The sequence below is a fragment of the Macrosteles quadrilineatus genome, unplaced genomic scaffold, assembly GCF_028750875.1.
Source record: "Macrosteles quadrilineatus isolate MER2022 unplaced genomic scaffold, UCM_ALF_1.0 Scaffold_7__1_contigs__length_78375512, whole genome shotgun sequence".
Taxonomy (NCBI): domain Eukaryota; kingdom Metazoa; phylum Arthropoda; class Insecta; order Hemiptera; family Cicadellidae; genus Macrosteles; species Macrosteles quadrilineatus.
In genome coordinates, this window is record NW_026542600.1 from 60,891,806 (window position 1) to 60,917,930 (window position 26,125).

The following is a 26,125-nucleotide window of genomic DNA, read 5'->3' on the forward strand; positions in this document are numbered from 1 at the left end:
TTCTCTCACCAGCTATTTGGATTTTTTAAATTGAATGAATTCCGTATTTAGAACAGCATTAGTTTTACATTTGTATAAGTGGGAAACAGGTTAATCGTAGATAATTCATGTAATGGTCTCACTAGATTAACAAATGGTTTTAACTGTAAAAATACGCATTTATATTGTTATCAGAATTTTAATAATGTAATGTCCGTAATTTTCTGTAAAATTATCTGTGTGTGTGTAAAAAGGGATGTCCATCCATAGTTAAGTACAACCATTTATGCTCAATGGTATAAAGAACTTAGATATAGGCCCCATAATTTTGCCCTCTGGTCATTTATTTTGTTTAGAACCCTGATATTTTTTTCCATCACAGAGAAAAAAAAACATTTGAATGGTTTGATAAAAACTAACATATTCCTATAGGAAACACCAATTTTGACAATTGCTGAAATCTTACAATACAAAGGGCCCAAAAGGCTTGAAAGCAGTTTCATAACCGCTCTCTCTCTGGTGATGAGGAATATATATATATATATATATATAACGCGGAGGATAATTAGTGCAGTGTACTGAAATACAACTAATCAAAATACTAACACTGGTTTATACAGCTCCCCAAAAATTAAAATTAATATTCGAATCGCTCGATTGAGCGTCGATCGTTTGATATAACTTAGAGGACACGATTAAAAAAAAAAATACAATTGTTGGAAAGGCAAACCTGAAATATCATCGGCTTTCGTGTGGAAAATATATATTTAATTGATAAATGGTTTTAGGAAGGTTTACATGTAGTGTGTAAAAATTAATAAACTAAATTAAAGAACTGTACAAGAGAATTTAAAAAAGTACGAAGAAGCCACAGTGACAGGCACGTTGCATAACATGGAAAGCTTGATCCAATATTCTGCATTTCTTGTCGCAAACATTGTGTCAACAATGATTTTATGTTGAGATGGTCGATACGGAAAAGTTTTGTAGAGACTGAGAACAAGTAAAGTGGTTTATTAAATCTTTTCAAGCAGTCTTCAAAGACTGTGTTAAATATCATAATAAAGAGTAGTATGAGTAAGACCTTACAAAACTGACATGATAATAGTGAAAATATAGTTATATGCTAAAATAGTGGATTTGAAAAAGGAAAATATAATTAAACTTTAGAGATTTTATCAAATTAGAACACCTCTATTATGTAAAGGCGTATTTCTACTTCAGAACTGTTTAAATTGAGATAGGTCGTATAGTATAGGGAGGCATTTATTGGGGAAGGTAAGATTGTAATAGAGTAATGTACATGATAATAAACTGCATTATGAAATCCTTTTCCCAATATAATTGAATAATTAATTATCTACATCATAAATAACTTGAGCTTTAATAATAAATGAAGATTTTTATAGATGTGTTAACGAAACTAATGCAAACCTTTTAGCGATGGTTTTAACAGTGATCGATGCACCTTAAATAGGCACTGCAGGTAAACTTTAGATTTTTTACAAAAATAACTAAAGCACCTTCATAAATAGGGAGGTTGCCAGGCTTGAACTAGTCGACTCCTGCAGCGTAGTGATTTTAAGATGCTTAAAAAATAGTAAAATATCTAAATATAATTATGTACAATATTTTCTAAGCTAATTGCAAAATATAGCATATTTACAACAACGAATGATGGATTTAGAACCTTATTAAATAGTCTTGCTGTAAGTTCTTTCTCCTTAAATGAAACGTGATCAGATTGGGAAATGCAGACAATGAGTAAGCATATACGATTGCAATACTGGATCGCAATGCTGACTGCAACCATTGAGTAGGACTATATTACGTGTACAGTGTATACTCAATGCTTCAACATACCTCAAGCTGATCGACTCGTGGATCCGGCGCGGCGTTGTCTTACCATTCCTTAGTGAGTGAAATAACCAACTCAAACTATCGATAGGCCTATATCCGTTGTCTTACCATTCCTTAGTGTGAAATAACCAACTCAAACTATCGATAGGCCTATATTCGTTGTCTTACCATTCCTTAGTGAGTGAAATAACCAACTCAAACTATCGATAGGCCTATATCCGTTGTCTTGCCATTCCTTAGTGTGAAATAACCAACTAAAACTATCGATAGGCCTATATCCGTTGTCTTGCCATTCCTTAGTGTGAAATAACCAACTCAAACTATCGATAGGTAATCAGGTTGTTCATGGTTTAATGAAAATGAATAAAATATCCATATGGTCCGTGGCGAAGTAAAGTGGTGAAGCCAAATGTTTGGACAATCTCTTCGCAATTATATTCCCTTATAGTACAGGTAAAATAGGGTTTTATAAACAACAAAATTTGTACATTCATGAAATTTCACCTGTGAGTTACTTATAATATGAGGAATGAAGATCCGATGAGTCCCCAAAATTTTGGGCGTCCTAAGGCCCTTTTTTGGGCCCTTCTTGATCCGAAGGGCCCTTGTTCCTGAATAATTTTGTTTTTACGTTTAAGGTCGAGTGAGGTGTGGTTTTCGATGGTCTTAGTTATTTTAAATCGATTGGGAGTAGTTTTAAGTGTATTAAACCACTCCATACAGGGTGTTTCAAAATATTATTACTTTTTACGATATTTAAACATTTATTCATAAGGTAATAAAATTAGTTACCTCCATGCTCTATATAAAAGGGGATTATTGAAAATAATTGTAATTCTTTACTACGTAAGGGGAAAGGATCACAAGGAGTAAGAGAAAATATTAAATACCCCCGTCACAGCAAACCTGCAGACCTAGCGAATTTCCGTTTTACTCACTTGATTTTCATTTAAATATAAAATAGCATTGCGTTTAACGATTACCTAGGTTTGCTGCTACAAGGAGGCTAATAAAGTGTGTTTATAGTAAAACTAGCTGTCACCCACGGGCTTCAACCCGTTTGACTTCAAAGTATTATAAAAAACTATTGATTGGTTAAGTTAAGATGAAATAAACAAAACAGAATACAGCATTACAAACAAATAATCACACCAGATTTTAATAAGGTAATAACTAATTGAAAGAATAACATACAAATAAGAACAGCTGAGGTATTTTTAACATTAAGTATATGAAAAGTTCCCTTTGGAAAGCAACTAAGACCTTAAAGGGCAATTTATGAAAAAATGGATAATTTTGCGCAAGGTTTCTCGTCATGACGAACATTTTAAGTATATGGTTTATGGGGGTGTGACTTGTAGTTTTCTCAAAATTTCATGGGTACTTTTGCCTTTATATATAGATATTAATACAATATTTTACAAATATTGATGCAAGTTGCAAACGTCAGTATGTATGAAAGGTGTTTTTGCACTACATTGTTCGTGCTTTAAGATTGGTGTTGCCTGTGCTGTAATATGCAAGGTTTTAGGTTTGTAAAGGGGAATCCTGCTTGAACACCAACTTGGACAAAATCAGTAAAGATGGACAAGTTGCTAAGAGTAATAAAATTGTTAATGAGTCGTCTGACAATAATTATTATTGTGATGATGAAATTGTAAAAAGAGATACTACGGAAATTGAAAAAAAATAGCTTTAGTTTAAGTACTTCATTTTAATATGTAATGTAAGGTAAACAAATACAATTGTTTTAATTTTTACTAAATGTAAAAAAATAACTTAAATAACTACCTAAGAAAAATACATATCAATTTGAAATTGGTCTTAATAGATTTGCATAAAAACACGTTGAAAGATTATTCACACCAACTTAAAAGTTGAAATTTTTGCTTAATAACCTATGCATGAGCTATATCCATCCCTATGGATGCTATGGATGAGCTTAATCCATCCCTTTTTAGCGAACATCCCATATAGGAGATAAGCTATTACCGAAGGTCTTATGGTAAAGCATAGACCCGAAACCGGTTTACGTTTTCATTTCGATGCCCCGAGAAGCCTAAAGCACCATCCACTCAAAGTATTATTTATGTGTTTATATAAATATATATAATATAATATTTCCATGTTATATACGTGTCTGTAAACATGATAATTCGAGTAATTTTGATTAAATTTAAACGAAACCGGCATAATCGGTCCATGGAACAGGGTTTTTTGTGGTAAAAATTTGTAATCTTTGACCCTCAAAAGACAAAGTTTCCCAATTTTTCTCTAGAGCATTTTAAAGAGCTTAAAGAAAACAAATAATTTAGTATATTAACGTGTTTTGTAATTGTATTAGTTACGAATAAAATTCAAAAATTGTAAATTTTAAATTCCATGTTATTCATAAGGAGAATAGTGTAAAATGATTTTGTTTGTTTGTTTATAGATATGTCTTAATAAAAACTTGTCAAACTTATTTGTTTTATACTAGGCTATTAATATTTTACTATAAACACACTTTACTAGCCTCCTTGTAGCAGCAAACCTAAGTATTCATTAAACTCAATGATATTTTAGATTTAATTAAAAATCGGGCAAATGAAAATTTGCTTAGTCTGCAGGTTTGCTGTGACGGGGGTATTTAATATTTTCTCTTACTCCTTGTGATCCTTCCCTCTTATATAGTAAAGAATTACCGTTATTTTCAATAATCCCCTTTTATATAGAACATGGAGGTAACTAATCTTATCACTTTATGAATAAATGTTTAAATATCGTAAAAAGGAATAATATTTCGAAACACCCTGTATAGAGTGGTTTAGTACACTTAAAACTAGTCCCAATCGATTTAAAATAACTAAAACCATCGAAAACCACACCTCACTCGACCTTAAACGTAAAAACAAAATTATTCAGGAACAAGGGCCCTTCGGAACAAAAAGGGCCCCAAAAAGGGCCTTAGGACGCCCAAAATTTTGGGGACTCATCGGATCTTCATTTCTCATATGGTTATTTAACTCACAGGTGAAATTTCATGAATGTACCGATTTTGTTGTTTATATGGAGTGTTTTTGTATTATTTTACCTGTACTATTAGTACAATCACTATTTTCTGTACAGGATTAAAAATCCAACATAAGTAACTTTTGAACGCATTCGCTACTATTTCATTTTAATATTACCAATGAAATTTATTGAAAGACGTTTGAAGATGTAACTTACAGGGGGGGGTACAATTCCAGGGGGGTATAATTCCGGGCCGTACATCTCCTGCTCTTTTTTAATTTCCAATGTAACGACCCGGTTCACTGATCACTTGCCCACATTAAATAGATTAGATTCAGTTAAAATCTAAGTAAACGGGGTGGAATTGTACCCCCTTAGGCGTGACGTCAAAATGACGTCAACGATCGGTGGGGGGTACAATTCCGGCGAACCTACCTTAACCTATAAACCATCTTTGTCGTATGAATGTATACAATGTTGCGTATTTGTTTGATGCTGTATCTGATATGTATTATTTACATAAAGAATAAAGAAGGATTTTCATTTCATTTCATTTCATTTACCTTCATATACCAGATTTACCATCTGTTAAAACCAACAAACATAACTGACGAACTTCCAATTAAAAATCTACAGGTTAACACGAAGGTAATTTACGATGAAGGAGAATTCATAACAAGACTTTTGGAGGCCGTTTCACCAAGTTGGGGTTAACGACTCTACTGGGCCTAGTGCATAGCTGACCACAATGTTTAAAGAGCTTGCACGAGCATAAACCATGAAACGGGATACCCTTGAAACCCTACACGGCCCTTGCCCTTGGTCAGGTTATAGGTCATAGTGGCCAACACCACACGGCGAAACGAGTAACTTTTAACATTTAATAGTGGTGAGAAAATACAGAAAATCCCAATTGAAAATACACAAACTCAGATGCTGGGTGGAATCCAACTCCAGTATCGTTTAGAATGTTTACCTACGACAGTTTTTTAAAGTAGCCGTTTCAGTTTAGTTCTTAGAATTGAAAAGTGTCACATAACAGCATTGTTTACTTACATAACAGCATAGTTTTACTTAACAACACGGGTAACGGACCAATGAGGTTCAAGGATTGAGAGAGTATAAGTAAAATTGTATGCTTCGAACGTCAACTAATCAGCTGTTTAGACCAATTTTAATTGTTGATGAGTGGTGCAATTAGTGTTTTGTACAATGATTCGATACATCACTGTCAGTGGCATTGAGGTTATAAACGAAAACATAACCTCCCTTAAGAAGTTATGAGTAGGGATTGTTAGTAATTAAAAAAACTGTCGTAGATATCGTAGTGTAGGCAACTCACGTAAATAGTCTCTACGGCACTCGTAGAAGTTTTTATATTCTACTCGTGTTGTAAAGACTAACTTAACGCGATCGTTGCGTAAACTACTGTTAATTTAATTTAAATATTTCATATTGCACAGTTGTAGAGTTAACATTGTTGTTCAGTTCCTCCACATCAAAAAATATTATATAATAAATATAATAAAATATAATTTTAGACTGTAGTATACTTTGTGACAAAAGTAGTTAGTTTTAGCGGGCTACGTTGTTTTTGTATTTTTTTAAATTGGCTTAACCGGTCCTTGTAGATGGGATGTCTATACCAATATCCGAATGCAATGCTTGAAACTGTCAATTAATTGTGCAATGGATGTTATGTTTGGAGTTATGAAGTCACCTAATCTAGTCTCATATGTTTCTGGTTGGGTGCTTCGTGTGCTCGTAGGAGTTACACGGTACAATATCTGAAGTTGCTAACTATCATCTCCGGAATGATGACGTAATCAACACATGGCTCTGACGTCACAACATGTGTTCAATGGGGTCTCCGTAAGGAATCTGCTGCATCTCACAACAACACGTCTTCGGCTCAGGGTCGATGTACCAAAGCAACTATGGGATTACAATTTTAAAATGTTCAAGATTTTACTAGCTGTTGAACGTCGGACGTATTAATGTAATAATCTCCACCAAATACAATAATAGTACAATTATAAATGCAATATGTAACATGTACTTTAAATTTCCTCATATTTATACACGACATTCTTTTAATAGTTTGTATTTTTTTTTTCAATACTGTAGAATGCTTATTGTTTAGGTCTCTTAGCACTTCCCAATTTAAAAATTTAAAGACTAAAAATAGTGGTTGGTACCTTATTAAAAGCAAGTAGGCCTATCTGTTGGTAATACAATATGTTGTGAGTTTTATGCAGTCTAGTATATGGGGTTTCTCAGTTCAACTTTATCAACTTTAGTACTCTGCTGTCGCACACATAAGACTAAATTATTAAATGATTATTGTTCTCTGTAACGCAAAACCAAATAAACATAAATGAATAGAGCTGTTGATAAGTTAGACTTAAAAAACTGATTTATCCAGATTCCTCAGATGCTCAATATGTTATGAACTACATTTTTTCACATGAAAACTTTTCGAAGGTCTAAAATCAGCCCATAGGTGACTGCCTTAACTAAAAAGAAAGTGAAAAAGTTCGAAGGGTGCTATTACAACTCTCAATTTGTAGTGTCAATGTGTATTTTTTTTACTTTGGCCCATATTATCAAAAATAATCATCTTTATAATTACATTTTTAACGTTAAAAACCCACGACTAGAGTTACAGTATACGGACAGACCTTGACTTCAATATTTCGAATCCATGTTTACTGTTATTACTATCCAAGGATTTTTAGTTATTCTGAGACCCAAGCATTTAAATGACATCAATAACAGGAAACATATTTAGTGGACAACAATATTATCGGAGCAAACAAATCCATTAAGTAAAACTTATGTTATGTTACACTCACACTAACTCACCTGTTTTGTAGGCACATATAGTAGTTGAAATATAACACAATATCGTGCAGTCTTCAAATATGTCCATTGAAATAGTTCATGGTTCGAGTTGATAAATTGATATAAAAAATATAATGATTATCAATTATTGGTCAATTTGTTAGTGAGTTTGTTGATAATTCGATAGTTTATATTGTTTTCTCGAAATAAAGTCGTCTTAAACAGTCGTACTATTAAATAAGTATAAACAGATGCTTGTTTTTATAAAATCTATACAATATGCTTCAGTTTAAAGTTATTCAACCTAGTTGTCTTGTGTTTTAAAACCAGTAGGCCTACTTTAAAGTTCTGAAGTGAACCCTGTTACATGTAAGGATTCTTAACATTAGGAAAACTAAACAAAATATACCGAACACATTTAACTTTGAACATTTGTTCTATTTCATCCGTAAAAATGAAGTGTGAAGTAGCTCAGGATTATTATGGCTGTAGTTGAATAGATGTAACTGAATTACACGCTGAACATTTTTTTACGTAATTCAACCTATCAGTGAAACCTGGACATTCAGAAATTACGGTTTATTTGGATGATTTATTAAAACACATGGGAGAAATGTATACCTTAGGATGAAAAAAAAATAAAGGTTACAAATAAATAACTATTGTACCCGGAGGGGATATAATACAGCCAGTTTGTCGTGTATCACAAAAAGAGGCACTTTCTATGGGGTTACAACTTGGAAGAAATAACTCAACTCCAGAGTATAAAGGAGTTGAAATGAGTGCAGAAGAACAAAAGAACAACGAATGCCTTAGGTAACTTTGTGGTCTTGAGAGAGTAGTTTTTAGAGTGCTTTAGAAATACTCATTTCGCAACTTCCATTTAATGTAGAAGGGTAAAAAATGTTATTTATTTATTTTGAGCTAGGTTAATACTACTAAAAAGATGGAAACAAGTATTTAATATTCCATATATTTTTATTAGATCTTGCACTTGTTGTCGTTTGATGGTAAATTTGACATGCTAAATAAAAGTGCTCTTCGAATTTAATCTTACAAAATCAGCATTTACACCATTTTATTTTTTTCTAACTTCGGCCTCTTCTACCTTAACAAATATGCCAAGTTTCATAAAATCGGTTGTAACAAGATAAAAAGTTTATGTAAAAAATACAAAATGGCGGATATATAGTTATGGGATTTTGGGGGGAAATGCGTAGTTGACTTTCTCTTTATGTTTTACAAATAGAACCATTCTCTGGAGTATGGCTGTTATTTACAGGCCACCTTGTATAATAATGTTATAATAGTATTCGTAAACTCATTTAACAAATGAAGAATGATTTTTTTAATGAATTAATATTTCTTATAAGTTAAGACTTGCTTATAAGAAAGTAAGTTACCAGTATAGCTAAGAAATTTATAGTGCTACTTCAGCTCTTCACTAAAAAGTTAAAACGAAGAAGATATTGTTGTTAGTAGCCTATACCAAACTTTGGTTAAGACCATTATTGCATTAATTGGTACCCTATATAGAGCCGTTTATATACGTTGGAATAAAAATCATCTTATTTAGCTACACATAGAGCCAGGATTAATTCATACAACAAGGATGGATTTAGAAATAAGTGCATTAATAATTTCGATGTAGGCCTGTAATTGGCTATCCGGAAGCTTAAGATTAATTACAACCAGCAACATTATGATTAAGTTGTATAAATTGAGCAATTTTTGGCAGATGGTAAAGTATTGAGATAGTTCACAATAGTGGTTCTCAAAATCAAAATAAAAGCATTTATTTTCTGTTATAAATCGTTGGAAAACTGGTAATTAAACCGTAGAATGGAAATATTAAATTACAATATGCTACACAGGCTGTTATGAGATGAATTTTAAAGTATTTGGTACGTATAATGTTAACTCTAATTTTTAATTTTCTGAAATAAAATCAATGTTCAGGAAAACTTGGTAGGGATCTCTTGCTCTGACTATTCCACAAACAGCCCCAAGTGAAGGCTTTGGAGTAGCAAAGATTCGGCTAAAAGCGAGTAGCTATGTCAATAAACACAACGTTCCATTAGATTTGTAACTGTAATTGATGGGTTTTATATCAGAAGCTGGATTCGACCGAGGGAAATAAATCTTAGGAAATCGATAGCTTGCTTTCTTTGAACAATAAATCTCCAAGTACATTGTACTGAGTAAAATTATATACGTCAAAGCTAGAAAATAAATTTACAAGGAAAATTTAGTTTTGAAGTATTTATGAGAATCATATTATAAATACTAAAGTAATATTGCAAACAACTGGGTGATAATAATTTAGATTTGTTGGGGTTTTTCTATCAACTTAATATATTAATCGTGACAAAGTCGTGTTTATCAAGGTACATACAAAAATACATTTTTAATAAAAATGATTTACAAACAGTTAAATACCCAGTGAGCATACGTAAACAAACGTGTTGTATAATTACTGTGTGGATTTTATTACTGTAATTTTTTACCACTTTCAACACGCTGAGAGTGCAATATATAGTAATTATTTACATTCTATGTATATTGTACCTGTGGCGAAAGTCCAAATATTTTTTTTAGAATTAATGTTGAACATGTCACGTTTGTGCTTAGCTACAAATTATATTGGCTGTTGGGAATATTTCAGGAACAAAATTGTCATACGTACAAACATGTATAGAGGCATTGTAATTTATTGTTTCCACTCAATAAAATACCGTAAAACACAATGGCAATTACTAAATTCTTAGCAGGTGATTAAGTCAAACAAGTTTGTCAAGTTTAAGAATGCAACTTCTATACAGTATTCCTCGAATGAGATTATAATATAGACCACAGAATAAAGAGTATATATTATTATCTTAATATTATTATGTAATATCTTAATATTAAAATCACTGTAAGAAAGCACGAAGAATTTCACCAACATACAGCAACGTACGTCATGTCTTGAACATTTGTCGTTTCTTTTGCCTTGAAACGTCGAAAACGTTTGTGGTTTTGACTTTTTCTTTGAATTTATTACTGATGTTTTACTTATTGACATACAAAAAAGGACCAATCGAGTTTGATAAATCGATTCTCTGACGACATTAATTTAGGGTTATCCTATGTACATAATTCAGTTTGGAAACAAAACTATTGGATAAGTTTTTAAAATTTAATGCAGTTAAATTGTTTAACAAGGGCGTCCTTCGACGTGAGAAATATTAGATAGGATAGAAAGTCCTGCCATATCACACAGTAATCATCATAATTTGTAATTTATAATGCGTTTGTAACCTAATTATACTTAACACACGTAACAATATTATTATTATAATATAATAATATAATATAATAAATAAAATAATATAATATAATATAATAAATAAAATAAAATAATATAATATAATAATATTATTACAATATTACTATATTATACTTACACGTAACAATATTAGATACATTGTGTTTAGATATATTGTTGTGTATTAGATATATTAGATGTATTGGTTGAGGTATATATTGAATATATATTGATAGTATCATTGAGATATTGAAGATTTCCCATCGCCTTAATTAAATTACTATAATTTATTGTAGGACGATATAGAATCATCAGCATTTTATTAATTATTATGTAATTGACCAAACGGCTGATTAGATGTAATACACTTGATTTATTTAAGCAAATAATATGTTTCCGTAGAATATTTAGCTTTCGTTAATTTACCTTGAAAAAAATACATAATGTTTACATAATTGGTAACTGATGAACAAAAGATGAGTAACTCATCAAAAGGTATTTCTACTAACGTTATTGTATTTGTTAACTCTATTGTTACTTAACAATATTGAAGTGTATTATAGAAATGAGTTTACAATTAAATTAGCCTAATTAACGTTGATGCATTTTAAATAAACGTTCATAGGTTTATGTTCAGTGTATTGCACAGTAACTAGTGTTTTATATATCTTTATTGAATTAATCCAATGTGTGTCTCTAATTCAATTCACTTTAGTGCATAAAATATTCTGTTCTAATTCAATATATTGACTGAACTAGTATATTTGAATTTTCATTCAATGTATTGAATAAATTACTTTTTTGCATTAGCTGTACAAACCAATTTCTTGATTGGCACTGCACATGTTGGTGAAGAATGTCTGAACTTGCAATAACACTGGAAAGATATACCGTAGGTATAAAAAAAAATGTAAAATGTAATGAGGGAAAAAGTAGCCTATGTTGCTCCGAAGAATCAGAACTATACAACATAACTACATAACATAAATCCCTATAGTTAAATTATAGATTTTTTTATTGTTTATTAACTAGGCATTTTGTTTTTCAATGTTAAATCGCCTGTCATATGATTTATCTGTACAGCAGTCATAGTAAATCCCGCTCTTATTTACAGTAGATAATGTAGTCAGCTTATTATTTACTATTGTAGATATCCTGGTACTTGAACAAATTTCTTGGTACAACTGTATATTAGTTATATAATATGAAGATTTATACTTTACAGTTGAGGAATCAATAATATCAAACTTTTAAGTAGAAGCAAATCTTCACAACTAAGAAACTATTTGAAAATGTTCAAAAATAATGTTCTCATTGTATATATAATTCGGATAATAAGGGATTTAGATGTTCCATCAGTATTTTTAGTATGTAGAACTAATTGATTTATGCTCGAAGAAGCAACATTATATTCGGCATTCTGTAATCAAAAATAATGCGTAACAAAATTAAGGTTGACATATTTTTTAAATATTGATATTTTGATTAATACACGTATTAAAGCTAAAATAAAAGAAAATATGGACACTGTACAGGTAAAAAATTGTATGCATTAGCAGATATTTATTTTGTTAGGCTATTACTTGTTACTGCAGACTATAAAATAAATATTACAATTCTTCATCAAATGGAAAATAAGTTTTATCGATTAAAATCGTACATCTGATAGTTTTCCATATAGAATATCCTAGCCAATGTTCGTTTGGTCATACCTAATAGAATTAGTTAGCAAAATGATGATTGTCTAATGGTTTTATTGACCATTCTTTTTTACCAAATACAAACGACGCAGTAAAGTATATTAATTGTTATATACGGAAGTGCGTATGTGTAGGCAGCGATTTCATGATCAACTTAATACACATTCATTATAATGCTGCAATACAAAACAATAACAAATCACAAATAATTAGGATTATGACACTATTGACTAACCTGCGTAAACCATTTTATTCCGCATTAGTGTTAGAGAAGTTTGAAAACGTCACTGCCTTAGTCACCTACGAAAAACAAAACGTCACATTGCAAAGCCCGGCTAAAACGTGCTGTATCAAACAAAACACATCGCGCATAGCACAGAACACAGTACGACTATACGACTGGTCGTATACGTATAGTCTACCGGAGTCAGCTGTTTCAGTTCCGATGTTAGCCGATGTGTGGCGACACTAGCCGAGCGTTCTAGGTGTGGTCGATTGTTGAACAGCTGACTATTAACATTATCAACACTACCTGGGTTATCCAATAATGAATGTGACACATACTTGCTTTCATGTCAGCCAATTACCGAATGCACTCTTAGATTACAAAATCTTTTTGATTTTTACGAAATGAATTGAGTGGTAATAAATTATACACGATTGTTGCTAAGTAGAAGTAACTGAATTAAACGGTTGAGGTTTATAAAGAATAAAGCAAGATGGATGCAAAGCATAGGTTATAAGGTTTGAGAATATGGCTGTGCTAATAAATTATAGACTAAATTATCATTTCAAAATTCATAATGGGCAAATGAGATTCAATACCATGCAAATTTGCTGTCTTAAATTCAGATGAGTAATTCTTTTTGGAATTTTGACTATATACAGGGTGGAAAAAATTCCCGCGACGGTAGAATATTTTAAAATGTAATAAAGATATTGCTTCAAAACTTGGTTCACAGTTACTGGACATTAAACTATTTTAACACATTATTCAGTGATGCGCTACCTCCTCAAGGGGTGGCCAGCTAGGAATCAGAAGAAAATCTTATATGTTGATATGCACATCAAATTAAAGGCCTTTACTAGTAGAATCCTAGATTAAAGGATATGCAGAATACAATATTGTAGATTTGAATTCAAACGGACAACCAGTTCACAAATGACAGCCGTTGATATGTTGATTTTGCCATTTTAAATCTTTGAACGGCTGACATATTTTACTCAGTTGTTCTTTTGAGCTCAAATTTTCAGCATTGTATTCTACTAATTGAGACTTTTATTTTGATGTACATATCGACCTATGCTCACGTTTAAGGGTTCTTTTACAATGAACTATTTCATCCTTTCAAACTGTTTTCTGTTTTGTTTGTTATATGTACGGTATAAGCCATCCTAAATTGTACTGATTTGATTTGTATGGTTGTAAAATGGATATGTCCGTTGGAAATAAATAAATATTCAGACTTCTAGCTGCCCCCCCCCCCCCCCGATTATTGCAGTAAAATCTACTAATTCAAAGCATCTTAGTATATCTGTCATATTTGACTCGGTTTTTCGTTTGAGTTCGGGTTTGCGACATTGTATACTACTAGTAAACGCCTTCAATGTGATGTGAGTGATTTTCTTCTGTCAGTAGCTCACCTTAACTACGTTATTTTTCCCTAAAAATAGTTACAACTTTAACTATGGAGGATTTTAATTTGTTTAGTCAAATATACAGATATTTTATCACTTAAATAGATTTTTCATTTTCTTAGCGACAATATTATATAGCGAAAAGGTGATAGCAAATCTAGAGCAGGCTAAAAATGTAATTAATCATTCAGCTTGAAGATTATTATCTTCGAAATTAATTTGGTACATAAAACATTTTCTTTGTGTTAAAAGTATTCATCGACTCTTGCTTTCAATGGGAAAGGCACGTCAGAGAACGCCAGACTCATTATAATGTAAGTGTAATTAATAGGTCCTTAATGTTAAAGGACTAGTCAAACAAAGCATATCACGAACTGAGCTTCAGAAAGATCGTTGAGTTTTGAAATGTATACAACCATTACAATTTCGATTCAAAAGCTAGATAAACAAAATAGATCACAAGAGTTCCTATCATGAACAAAACAATCGACTCATATAAAACGAAAACCCCCGACGACTATTAAAATTTGCAATGTTCTCTGGCTTTTGGAATAGATTACAAATGTTCAAGTGTTGGGGTTAGGATTATCGTAGCACTGAGCCTTAAGCCTCCGAACAATAGGTTTGGTTTCCAAGTGCGGAGCGCAGTAAGTGGGGAATTGTATCGATTTTTGCCCCCTCTCCTGACCTAGGATGTCATCTGTTGAGAGATTGTAGCCCCGAGTGATAAAAGATAAGCAAGTGGTTAACCATATGTGGAAGGGCTGTTCTGAAAGCTCGGGCATATTTTAGGCGCCGTACTATAGCTGTATGCAACACATCTACATGTCTGTGTGTTCATTCAGATCCAAGGCTTATGCTTGGGAAATTATTGAAAGATGTTAGTCTAAGTATAAACAAGTTTGAAAGTAAGGAAACATTACTGACACATATTCGGGACCCTTGTAAGCAAACAAATATTGTGAAAAAACGCGCTTGCGAAAACATATCTATCTAAGTTATATGTTAGACATTTTAGGGCCATTGTATAAACTCCTGGTGAACTGGTACAACAAATTGATACATTAACAGAAAATGTATATTGATTCTTACCGTAAAATTTCGTGCCTAGTGATAACGGATACGATTCATAGGTAAAAATTAAACTTTTACAAAATACAATAGTTTCAGAGACTAGTGAAATAGTGATAGTGCTTAAATGAGCTTCAAATTTGTGATGAGAAATAATTAACAATTTCTTATTGGTGATCTGTATCCGGTGGCTTGGTCATTTTTATTTACATTCCTTAAAAGAACTGTGTCGATCTTTTTTTTATAAATTGGAGCTTATTTTTCCTGGTGAAAACCTAAATAGTTTCGAAACCGGTGAATAAGCAGTGGTAGCACTACAAAGAACCCCGAGAAGCCCAGACTTGTATTTCTTTAGGTTTTATGAAAAATGTTAAAAATATGGTTAGTAGTTAGTTCACTTTTGCACGGTGAAAAGTTATGAAAGTATATGTTCCATATGTATCTGGTCCATTACAAAATTATTCTGTCCTGTTAAAAAATGGAGATTTTGATAAAAATGTACATACATGTAACAAGTGTTATATTAATTATTTAATTTTCTCGCTGGTATATTTTCCTTGTTGTAGACGTTCAGTTAAGAGTAGTTTCAAGGCTACATGTTACTACAAGTTAATTTTAATTTCTTAACATATTCAAATATCGAAACAATAACTTTTCATGGTAAAATGGTTTTCATAAAGAAAAATTTGTTGTTAGTCCAAAGTGATTTGCTTATTGTCCTTATACCTCAAGATCGTATTATGTGTAAGGTGTGTTATAGGTTTGTTGACAAGAAATCATAAAAATTACTCTTGTGGTGGTAAACAAAGTCTTCTGCTTGTATTGAAGATGCATATAAAAGTATGAATTTATTCAGTTACGTAAAAAAATCTCAAGCATTGGTATGTGCTCCTGGTCAAATAAGTATTGGCTATACGTAACTGAATAAATGCATAATTTGTATACGCATCTTTAATACAAGCAGAAGACTTTGTTTACCACCACGAGAGTTATTTTTATGATGTCTTGTTAACAAACCTATAACACACCTTAACACATAATACGATCTTGAGGTATTAGGACAATAAGCAAATTGCTTAGGACTAACAACAAATTTTACTTTATGAAAACCATTTTACCATGAAAAGTTATTGCTGTTACTGGCTTTGCACTACTGTAACATTATCATACTTCTAACTTTACTTGATTTTGGAAAGTTGTTTTGTCACATTTCTGTAAAATCGTATCGAAAAATCCTTTGCTGTTTGTCCTTATGATCAAGCTGTTTGATTGTTTTTAAACAGTTAGTCCGTTTCTTTTCCAACAGCCAAGCCAACATATCTCTCGGTGACTCAGCGCTGCCGTTTTGATTGGCTCAATTGCTTATGACGTCATTAATTAAAAATACAGTCTCGTCCAACAAAAACTGAACACAAAACCGTTATATTTCGTATTTAGGAACTTATGTAGTCAACTAATTGTTAAGGTCTGTATAATGCTTATTCGTTGTTATTATTTTGTTAATAGTTGTTAATAATGTACATTTTGGCTAACATAGCAACAAATCGATTGATATCCCTACAGCATTTCTTTCCAACATGGTATTTTAAAAATGTTAACTTTGTTATTTATTTTATATAGACAAGGTCTGTTTGTCCAGTTAAGGCTAGACATGACTTAATTTTACAAAATCAATCGTAGGAGGGAAGTAAAACACACTAATGTTTAGGTGATCGTCTATTGTTTTTTTTATTTAAAGATGGATCATAGAACTGAATTTTCGAGACCAAAATATACAAGGGGTACATAGTGCAAAGTCAATAGAACAAACTACAGTATTTTAAAATCGATCGCATGAAATCATAAAAGTAGTGACTAAGTAGTATTAATTAATATTATACCCTGCTATTTAGTATTTCAATTAGTTTTGAATTATTTCGATAACGTCATGTAATGTGTATAATATTTGTTTGTCCTAGGACGCTAGGCAAGAGAGCCTGGGATTGTTTTTCACATTACTTCAGGCCAGACCTAGGGGTTGCGGCATTATCACTTAGATCAAATCCATTGGTGGCTTGGCGGGGATCGAACCCGGGACCTCAGGGACTGAAGTCCCGCGCTTGAACGTAATCACAAACAGGGTAGAATATAGTTTATTAGAGTCTATCGTTGTTGTGTCTGTTGTAGTAACTAGTCTATTGTTCTTTAGTTGAAACATATTGAGTAGAAAATTTGCTACCACAACGGTGACGTATTTAAAATAGTTCACAATCTGGCATTTACGTTAGCAACACGCCTTAATGTCAACCATCCCCTAGTGAGCTAAGGGCAAGGTTCAAGGGCTACCTTAATGCTAACGACATTTAAATAATGCGGATATTTGCAAATCCATTCCTTCTCTACAATGGGTGATTGTAATTACGTTAAATATGACAAACTATTCAAATTAGATTTACTCTTAGATATTAGCCTTTACGAGATAGATTTTATCTGTTCTCGAAACTGTTCTCTTTTATTTTGAAAAGAAGCAATCGAAACAAATGCAACAAACATACGATACGCTATAGATTATATCAAGTTGAATAATTAAAAGATAACAATTTGTCGGGGTTTACTGGTTTAAATATTATAATACAAAATACTGTAATGATTGATATACAGTAATAGCTTTATCAATTCACAAGACAAATGGAGATCGGTTTGATACTTATCTCTGTTTAAGTTACAATAAATATTCCATTTCCAAGATTACACATTAAACATTTGACCATAGACAATAGAAGCTAATTAGTTTCGTGATGTTTTGAGGTCCTACTATAACTATATAGTATGAGGCTGTTAGGATATTGTCCTCTTCATCGTTAATTCCAAATTGTACAAAATTTACGTAGATGAATTGAACCACCGACAGATTGTGCTGACATCAATTACTGATTCATGTTGTATATGTTACAGGAAAAGTATATAATCAGGTGTTCTATAGAATTACTAGGCATTCTATACTTTGACATGAACCAGGCAAAGTATATAATATAGCTTACTACACACTTTACCTAGTTACCCTATAGAATGCCCGTTAGCTCCGCAATTTTTAAATACACTGTCGTAGAACTTTTTAGACTTTTGTATCCTTATTGGCACTTTTCTAAAATAAACTAACCGAACCTAACCATGTACATAATAATTCATTATTCTAAAGGGATTTCTTTTACATATTTGATTACCTTATTACATTAGCCAATCTAATCTAAAATCAACAAAATGTAACAAACCTAACCTAACTATACACAAAATATATCAACAGTGTTAAGTAAATAACAAATATCTTTAATTTAGCTTGCCTGACAAACCTATTCGCATTCTATAGAATTTCTGCATTATTCATAAACATCGGGGTTTTGACTGAACCAAACTGAAAAAAAAGATTATCGTAAACTATAAAATCTTGTGTATGACGAAAATGATCAAAGTATTGTCAACTAAAAAAGAAAATAGAATGTCGGCAGAACAGTACTGTGTGAGCGGCTAATTGAACTTTTATCTTTTTGGGGGAACCTGGTGATATTAGGTAAACATGTATGCCATGTTTGCTTCATCATTCAAAACACATATGAACTAGGATAAAATTTGATTAAGCCTTCAGAGATCTGATTATCAAAAATTTGACATTTGATTGAAAATGGATCATGCATTTGGATTACTGTACATGTTTTAACGAATGCTTGAAACATAACCTTAAATGTAAAAAGGGAGGAATGATATGACGTATGAGTGAAACTAATGAGTTATTATCAAACCAGCTTATCAAAGGTCAAATGATGGCCTCTCTGCAGTTATGAATTGTTTCCACAAATGCAGCCTGTGATCAGCGGGCCACTGTTTTGCAATATTAGTTCATTTGTACATTTAAATAAGTTATAGTAAGCAAAAAACTAGTTGTAATACAACATGTAAATCAATATCCATATGACTTCACGCGCAAGTCTGATCTAACGATGGGAAGAATTTTTGTTGTGGAGAGGGGGGAAGCTTTGTATAAAAAAAAATGATTGTTGGGTATTTTCGCATATTTTTAGTACATTTCCTAACAGAGAAATAGCTATTACCGTAGGTGGTACGGGACGACCTTGACCCGGGACCGTTTCCTTTCATTTTGATTTCCCCAGAGGCCAAAAACACTATTCGTTCAAATTTGAATATGTATAGTTAAAGACGAAATATGTTTTACTTCTTATTTTTAGCTTACATTATTTACGTATGGATGAAAATTATTGAGGATACCAAAGAGAAACCTTTAAGCCAACAATATATTTCTTACTTTAATCTTATCATTAATTTATGCATATTATTGCATATTAATACAGTATATTATCGATAGATTTATATTTGTTTATTTAAAATGAGTATAAATATTTTGGTTAGCCAATATATAGGTATACCCAGTATTAAATATGTGTGTGTCCAAAAACACGATAACTTTGGTCCGAATTTGATGAAATTTAGCTTGAAGGTGTAGGGCGGGATAGACCCATGCTTCTTATAAGATGCAAAAGAAAACTGTCGTAGCTTGCTTGTTTATGGATATTCGTCGATTAAATTTGGGAGATTTATTTATTTCATCTTATACTATTAACATTTAGACTAAAACCTTTTTCCTTCCCTATAGCAGCAAACCTAAGAACCTGTTAAATCTAATGTTATTTAAATGGGAAATACATATGTCTTCTTTATGGAAATATAATGAAATATTTTATTAAAAATTTAAATTCACTTAATCTGTAGGTTTGCAGCGGTGGGCTATTTTATTATTCCAATCAGCTTAAAATATTATTAATATGTTATATTTGATTTCACATCTGTTGGTTTGTTTGGTAACTAAAAAGCTCCTACACCCAATATGTTGTCCTTCATAAACTGCTTGTTAATAGCTATATCTTCATACAATAAGGTAATTTTGTTTACTTTATTTTAAGGTTTTAAAATTAAATAAAAGCCACAATATATAGGCGAATTGATATGTCAATAGAGCGAAATGTTATTCATATAGCGTTGGTCACTAAGTGTGATTTCCTTTGGTCACAACCCTTTTAGAATACAAATAAATAAAGTAGTAGTCAGATTGGGTAAGTGGACTCACAGCGACGAATGGATTCTCTCGGTCATCAAGAGGATATATTCAGGGTACTAAAACGTGTTAATTTAGTTCAATTTTCAATCCATTCTTGTTGTATGTAAGCTTTTATGTGGAAGTAAGGACCGATTGAGGTTGGAAAGTATGTTTGGTAAGAGATAACATTTAACAACAAACCGTTGTTTTATATTGTTTCAAACAGCAAGCAGTCCTATCTATAAGACAGTCAAAGGTCAGACCACAATCTACCAAATAATTCCTTGGGCTGCCGTGACTTTCTCACTTATTTAGTTAATGTTTCCTAAAAGCTCGATCTATGTGGTACTAATCCTTGTTGTTGCTGGCTATCTCATCTTGGTTCTTATTGTGAATTGTTTATCATATTTACGTTTTTTATTCTCATTTAAGCATGTGATCTTATACTCATGTTCTGAATCTGCATCCTTTTTAACATTAATAAACTGTTAATCAAGAAATTACTGATCACTGATCGCTATGTAATACTCTTATAAAAAAACCCATCTATATGGGGATTTGTCTATATTATAAGATCCCCTCAAAAATAAAATCCTATACACCACAAAAATTTAAAATTTGCACTAAATCATTATTTGTGGAGAAATCATACTTCCTGGCAGATTTCCTAAATGACCGTGACATTAATTGACCATTAGTTTATGTAAAACATGACACAGAATGTTTTTAATTGTTTTTTTTTCTCTGATATTGCTTCAAGATCTTCATTTAAATTTGTCTTTTTTCTAACTTTTTTGTTAACTTTCTCTCAATTTTACTGTCCTTGTTGTATTTTGTTGTAACTTTTTAGTTTTAGTTTTTATAACTTATTGATTGACCATGAATTTGTTCACCATTGCCTTTGTAATGAAGAATGTTATATGCAATAAAATGCTTATGACTTATGTACCTTATCCTACTTATATAACGTCACGTCAACGATTGTTTTCTTAAACAAATGGTAGGTATATTCATTCATGATTGGAGGAAGGTAATTTTTAATTATTATTACTATTAAATTGCGAGGAAACTTTTCTCACCAATACAATTTGAGAATCTCATTGTGATTTGTACAAATCGACCAGAAAAACTACCTACATTAATAACCATGAATAATCAATTGAATATATTTATTTCTTGAAACGTTATCATTGTACTTATTTTTTCATAGTTATAATTAAAACGGCACAACAATACTGTCCCATGAATAATAATGTTGAATACAACATTATTGAATAATAGCTTATTCTCTATATGGGGAATTCGCTAAAAAGAGGCATTGTTTATTAACCAAGATAATTAAGAAAGATCTTCCTTTACAATGTCCTTTATCGTCTTTAGACAGATAATAGCTCTGAAAAAGCGTTGATAGTACTCTTGTAACACCTTTATAAGACAGTGTTCGTCATAAAAAAAATTATCGAATTACTAAACAGCTTTTATATTTATGATGATGCAAATGCGAATACTGTACTATTGTAGAGAAAACTCTGTAGGTAGGCATACTGAGTAGAATGGGCACATGTTTCGTTGGTACAAACATCGGAAATGCAGTCGTACAAACTGCACAGTGGATATTGTCATACGATGGTCTAATAGTAGCTTTCCATCGAGACTATTCACTAAACCGAGCCTTCATTCAATGTCAGAGCAGAACAATAAGTTTACTTGCGCCATTATTACTTCATATAGTTATATTTTGGCCGTAATAACGTTGTCAATACCATACAAAATTTCGTTCGTGTACAACTAGGAGATCAGAATTGAATAATCTGAAACTATCATTTACAAAATTAATTACCTGATTATTTGTTATACCAATTTTAGTGTTAATTCAGTTCCAGTGATGCTATAACATAGCAATTTTAATGGTTGATAGATTATTCATAAATAAAATTACGTTGAGAACCACATCTAGTATACAATACTATGAAGATAAATTCTTCTTGGGCAAGGATTTTTCCAACATTGTAATGTTTATATATGTAATGAACGATCATAATTTGAATGTGGCAGAATAGTACGAAGAATAATAGGTTACTAATTTTAATAATAGTACTACTAATAATCATTTTTATAAGTTTTTCCAGTGATTAGAATTTAGGTTAGGTTAAGCCATCCGTACATTTGAAGTAGCGATCATCATAAACTAAACAATATACGTTCATTGCTTTTTATATTGTCTTACCTAGCTTTGTTTATTTCAAACTTTTCCCAGAAAATCTAGAATGGTTAATATTTACATCACAGCAGTTCTAATTCAATGAAACATATATGATCGAAAATATTACCATTTCGAGTTGGTGATCTACAGAAGGTAACACAAATATATTAATTAGCTGTTAACAAGAACCTATATAAACAATACGTTTATAGAGTGAGAAAAGGTCATAACCTTAATCGTCCTATTTGATTTGATAATTGGCATGTAAGGAAGAAAAAAACATAGATATCATCATTTGTATTATAATTTCGGATATGACATTAAACAAGACCACTACGAACATTCAAATGAAAGAGTTTGATTTCACAGACATTTGTGTTGAGATCTTCGCGTTGATAGCATATCACTGTTTAGTTTCTCACATACTTTTACTGCATACTTTAACTTCCTATGTTTACTCCTGGCCTTTGACGAGCTATTGTTTATCCCGAACATCCAAAAAATCAGTACAATAAAAATTTTGAAGTTGATTTGATGTATATTCTGGAGTGGTGGGTTCTTCGTTTTTGGCTTACAAAACATTACACATGGTAGCCAGGTAAAGTTATATGATGGATTTACGGAGAAACTATGTTTATAAAGAATCTGAGTTCGATTCAATGTTTGGATATTGACACAGGGCAATTTACAAGGATAATTATAGATTCTCTTAAGTGTGGTAGGTAACTGATACTATATAAATTATTATATAAATTTATGCCTATATTTCAATTTCAATTTGTTTATTTTCTCGCATGCGAAAATTTGTTGTACACTGCAGCGCCTTGTATACCTCTCTAGCTGCAAGCTATTTGAGAGGAAAACTTATATCTATTGCCTTATTATACTATCTTTTACAAATACATCGTATAAATCCATTTATTTTATTTTCGAATTAAATAATATTTAATAAACAACCATAATTTGAACAAAAACATTTTTTTTCTTTTTATGTTTTTTTTTAATTATTATATTTGACTATGAGTTTGTATGTTTTATTATATATGCGTGTGTGTGTGCATCATGATAGTATTATGGAAATAGTTAATCCTGGGCCGGGCTGGTAGCCCCGTGTTAAAACTCGGGGCCGTCAATGCCTCTGTCACCCAGTTTCACCATTCCATATCATGTGTAAGTTTACATATACATGAGACAACCAAACACAATAATACTCATACTCATAAAATATTCATTTTACAATACCAAAAGACTTTATGAATAAAAACTAACAATATTTCCCCTATCCTGTCTCCTCACTTTGGGAAAAAAAGCAATACCAATAATCCATTCCAGTCCAGTCCAGATCAAAATAGATGGAAGTAAAAAGTGAGGTTATGTAGCTCAAATCTTCATTCCTCAACTCATGCTTGGTTAATGACTACATTATACATGAAAATGTTGATAAAATTAAAATAAATAAATACCAAGTCCTATAATATTAGCCTATAGTCCCCCCAGTTTATGTTGTCGTGTTCCCTCATGTGATACTAACATTTTTTGTTCATTGTGACTAACTAATGTAAGTATACTAACTAACTAGGCTACTGTAATAATCAATGTGATGGGTAGTGGCTATGGATTTTCTATAAAATAATTCTTTAGTTTAACTTTAACTTCGTTCTTACTTAATAGAGTAATTAGCAAAGTATAAAATCAGTCAAATCGTATATGTATTTGTTTCATGTTCCTATACTCATGGTACAGGCTCACCATGTGGTGACCTAGGGATTGAGGTTATAAAACTGTATATTATAATGGTTTGTTTATGTTTACCGATTTAGCATATTATTTGACTCTCCCCTCTAATACACTAGAACGTCGAATACATTCTCTTGCGAACTACCCTAGGACTCGCGGTAATACAAATCAACTCATCCAGTTCAGATTGCAAACTTAGCGAGTTAAGAAACAACTTGTGGAACTCTGACTACGGACAAACTCAGCAAATCAACCTACCTCTCTTTCTTGTACGTTTTCTCCGCTTCCTGGTCTTCTTTGCACCCATTATTTGCTGGGGAGGTGGTTGGACGTCGACCAACGTACCTGACGAGTACTCTAGTATCTTCATCATCACACACATCAACACTAACAACATGTTTGGTCCGGTCGTAGGACTCTCAACCATCTGCACACTATACGCGTCGCTTGACCACTGGTACCACTGCTGTTGTTGATAACAAATCAGTCAGTTTTCAGTTGGTACTACTGCTGGTTATCTGTAAATACTCCTCCCCAACCCTATCAGACCGATCCCTGATCACACACCGAGTGTACAGCTAATGTTATCATGTGATAAATCCGGAAATGATAAGGATAATCGGGGTAACAACAAAATAAAAGATAATAGAAACGTAGAGGATATACTAAATGAATCATTACAGACAACAGGAACCAAGACTTGCCGTTCTTTTACCTGATGTTTCAAAGTGAGAAATATTTAAATTATAGTTTACAAGCTTTACTATTGTCGGTAACAATATCGACTTTCTCATGCACGTATAAAAAGAATGTAATTTTATTTTTTATTATATAAGTTTTGTTTTAGTTTATGGAATTTGACGCTGTAACAGAGTTTTCCGGGCGAAAATAAAATTTGTTTGAACAATAAAGCTTTCCACAATACACCGATTAGTAGGAGTTTAAAGCATGGCAATTGAAGGAAAGTTTTTCTTGGAAAAGTTCCAAAAACTTGTCATTAAACCTCAATATGAAACTCAAATATATTTATTCCTAGCTACCCGGTAAAATAGCAATCTAAAGGTTTAGTAAACCAAATGTGGTTGGAAAATTACGTAAAATATGTCAAATTATTCTTTAGAAGTATACAAAGAAAACAATTTATTTATAGTTTTTAGAGGCCACAACACAAAGAACCTTGTAGACCGACTAACATAGCAGATGAAGTTAAAGCGTTTTACCTCCACAATAACGATACCTAATCAATCCTTACCGGCCACAACAACAACAATAACTGCAACAATACAATACAAAACAACGCACAACTCAACGCGCACAAACAGTTAACGATTCAAAATGGCGTCCCACGAAGCGGGCAGCACTCTCAAACCCAGACTCCTACTGATGCTGGTCTGCTCTTTATTAGTTTATAAATAGACTCGTTACTCTCGTCTCTGGTCTGGGAGCGTGAGTCTCCACACATCTCAGAGATCCCCCCCTCCCCTCCCAACACCACCAGGGTGATACATCACTATCAGTTCAAGTGATAAGTGATATCAGTGTGGGTGATAGAGGCCACTTTGGACCTCAGTGTCAGCTAGACATAGCATATACACAAATCACAATTTGACCACCAACTTTATTAACCTCCACCTTATTGCATATCTATACAAAATGCCTTTTCCAGAGACAAACAGAAAACATTTGTGTCCTATATATGAAAACCG

General features: G+C 31.9%; 1 protein-coding gene across 1 annotated transcript in view; it reads right to left on the minus strand.

Annotated features, from left to right (window-relative positions):
- LOC128997831 (uncharacterized) overlaps positions 1-25,781 on the minus strand; it is an 84,998-nt gene extending 59,217 nt beyond the window's left edge. The window contains exons 1-2 of the mRNA XM_054423580.1: positions 25,672-25,781; positions 24,678-24,946 (exon numbers count right to left, since the gene is read on the minus strand). Coding sequence (XP_054279555.1) covers positions 24,678-24,846 — 169 coding nt within the window. The 5' untranslated portion in view covers positions 24,847-24,946; positions 25,672-25,781. The remainder of the gene's footprint in view (positions 1-24,677; positions 24,947-25,671) is intronic.
- Between the last annotated feature and the right edge of the window lie 344 nt (positions 25,782-26,125).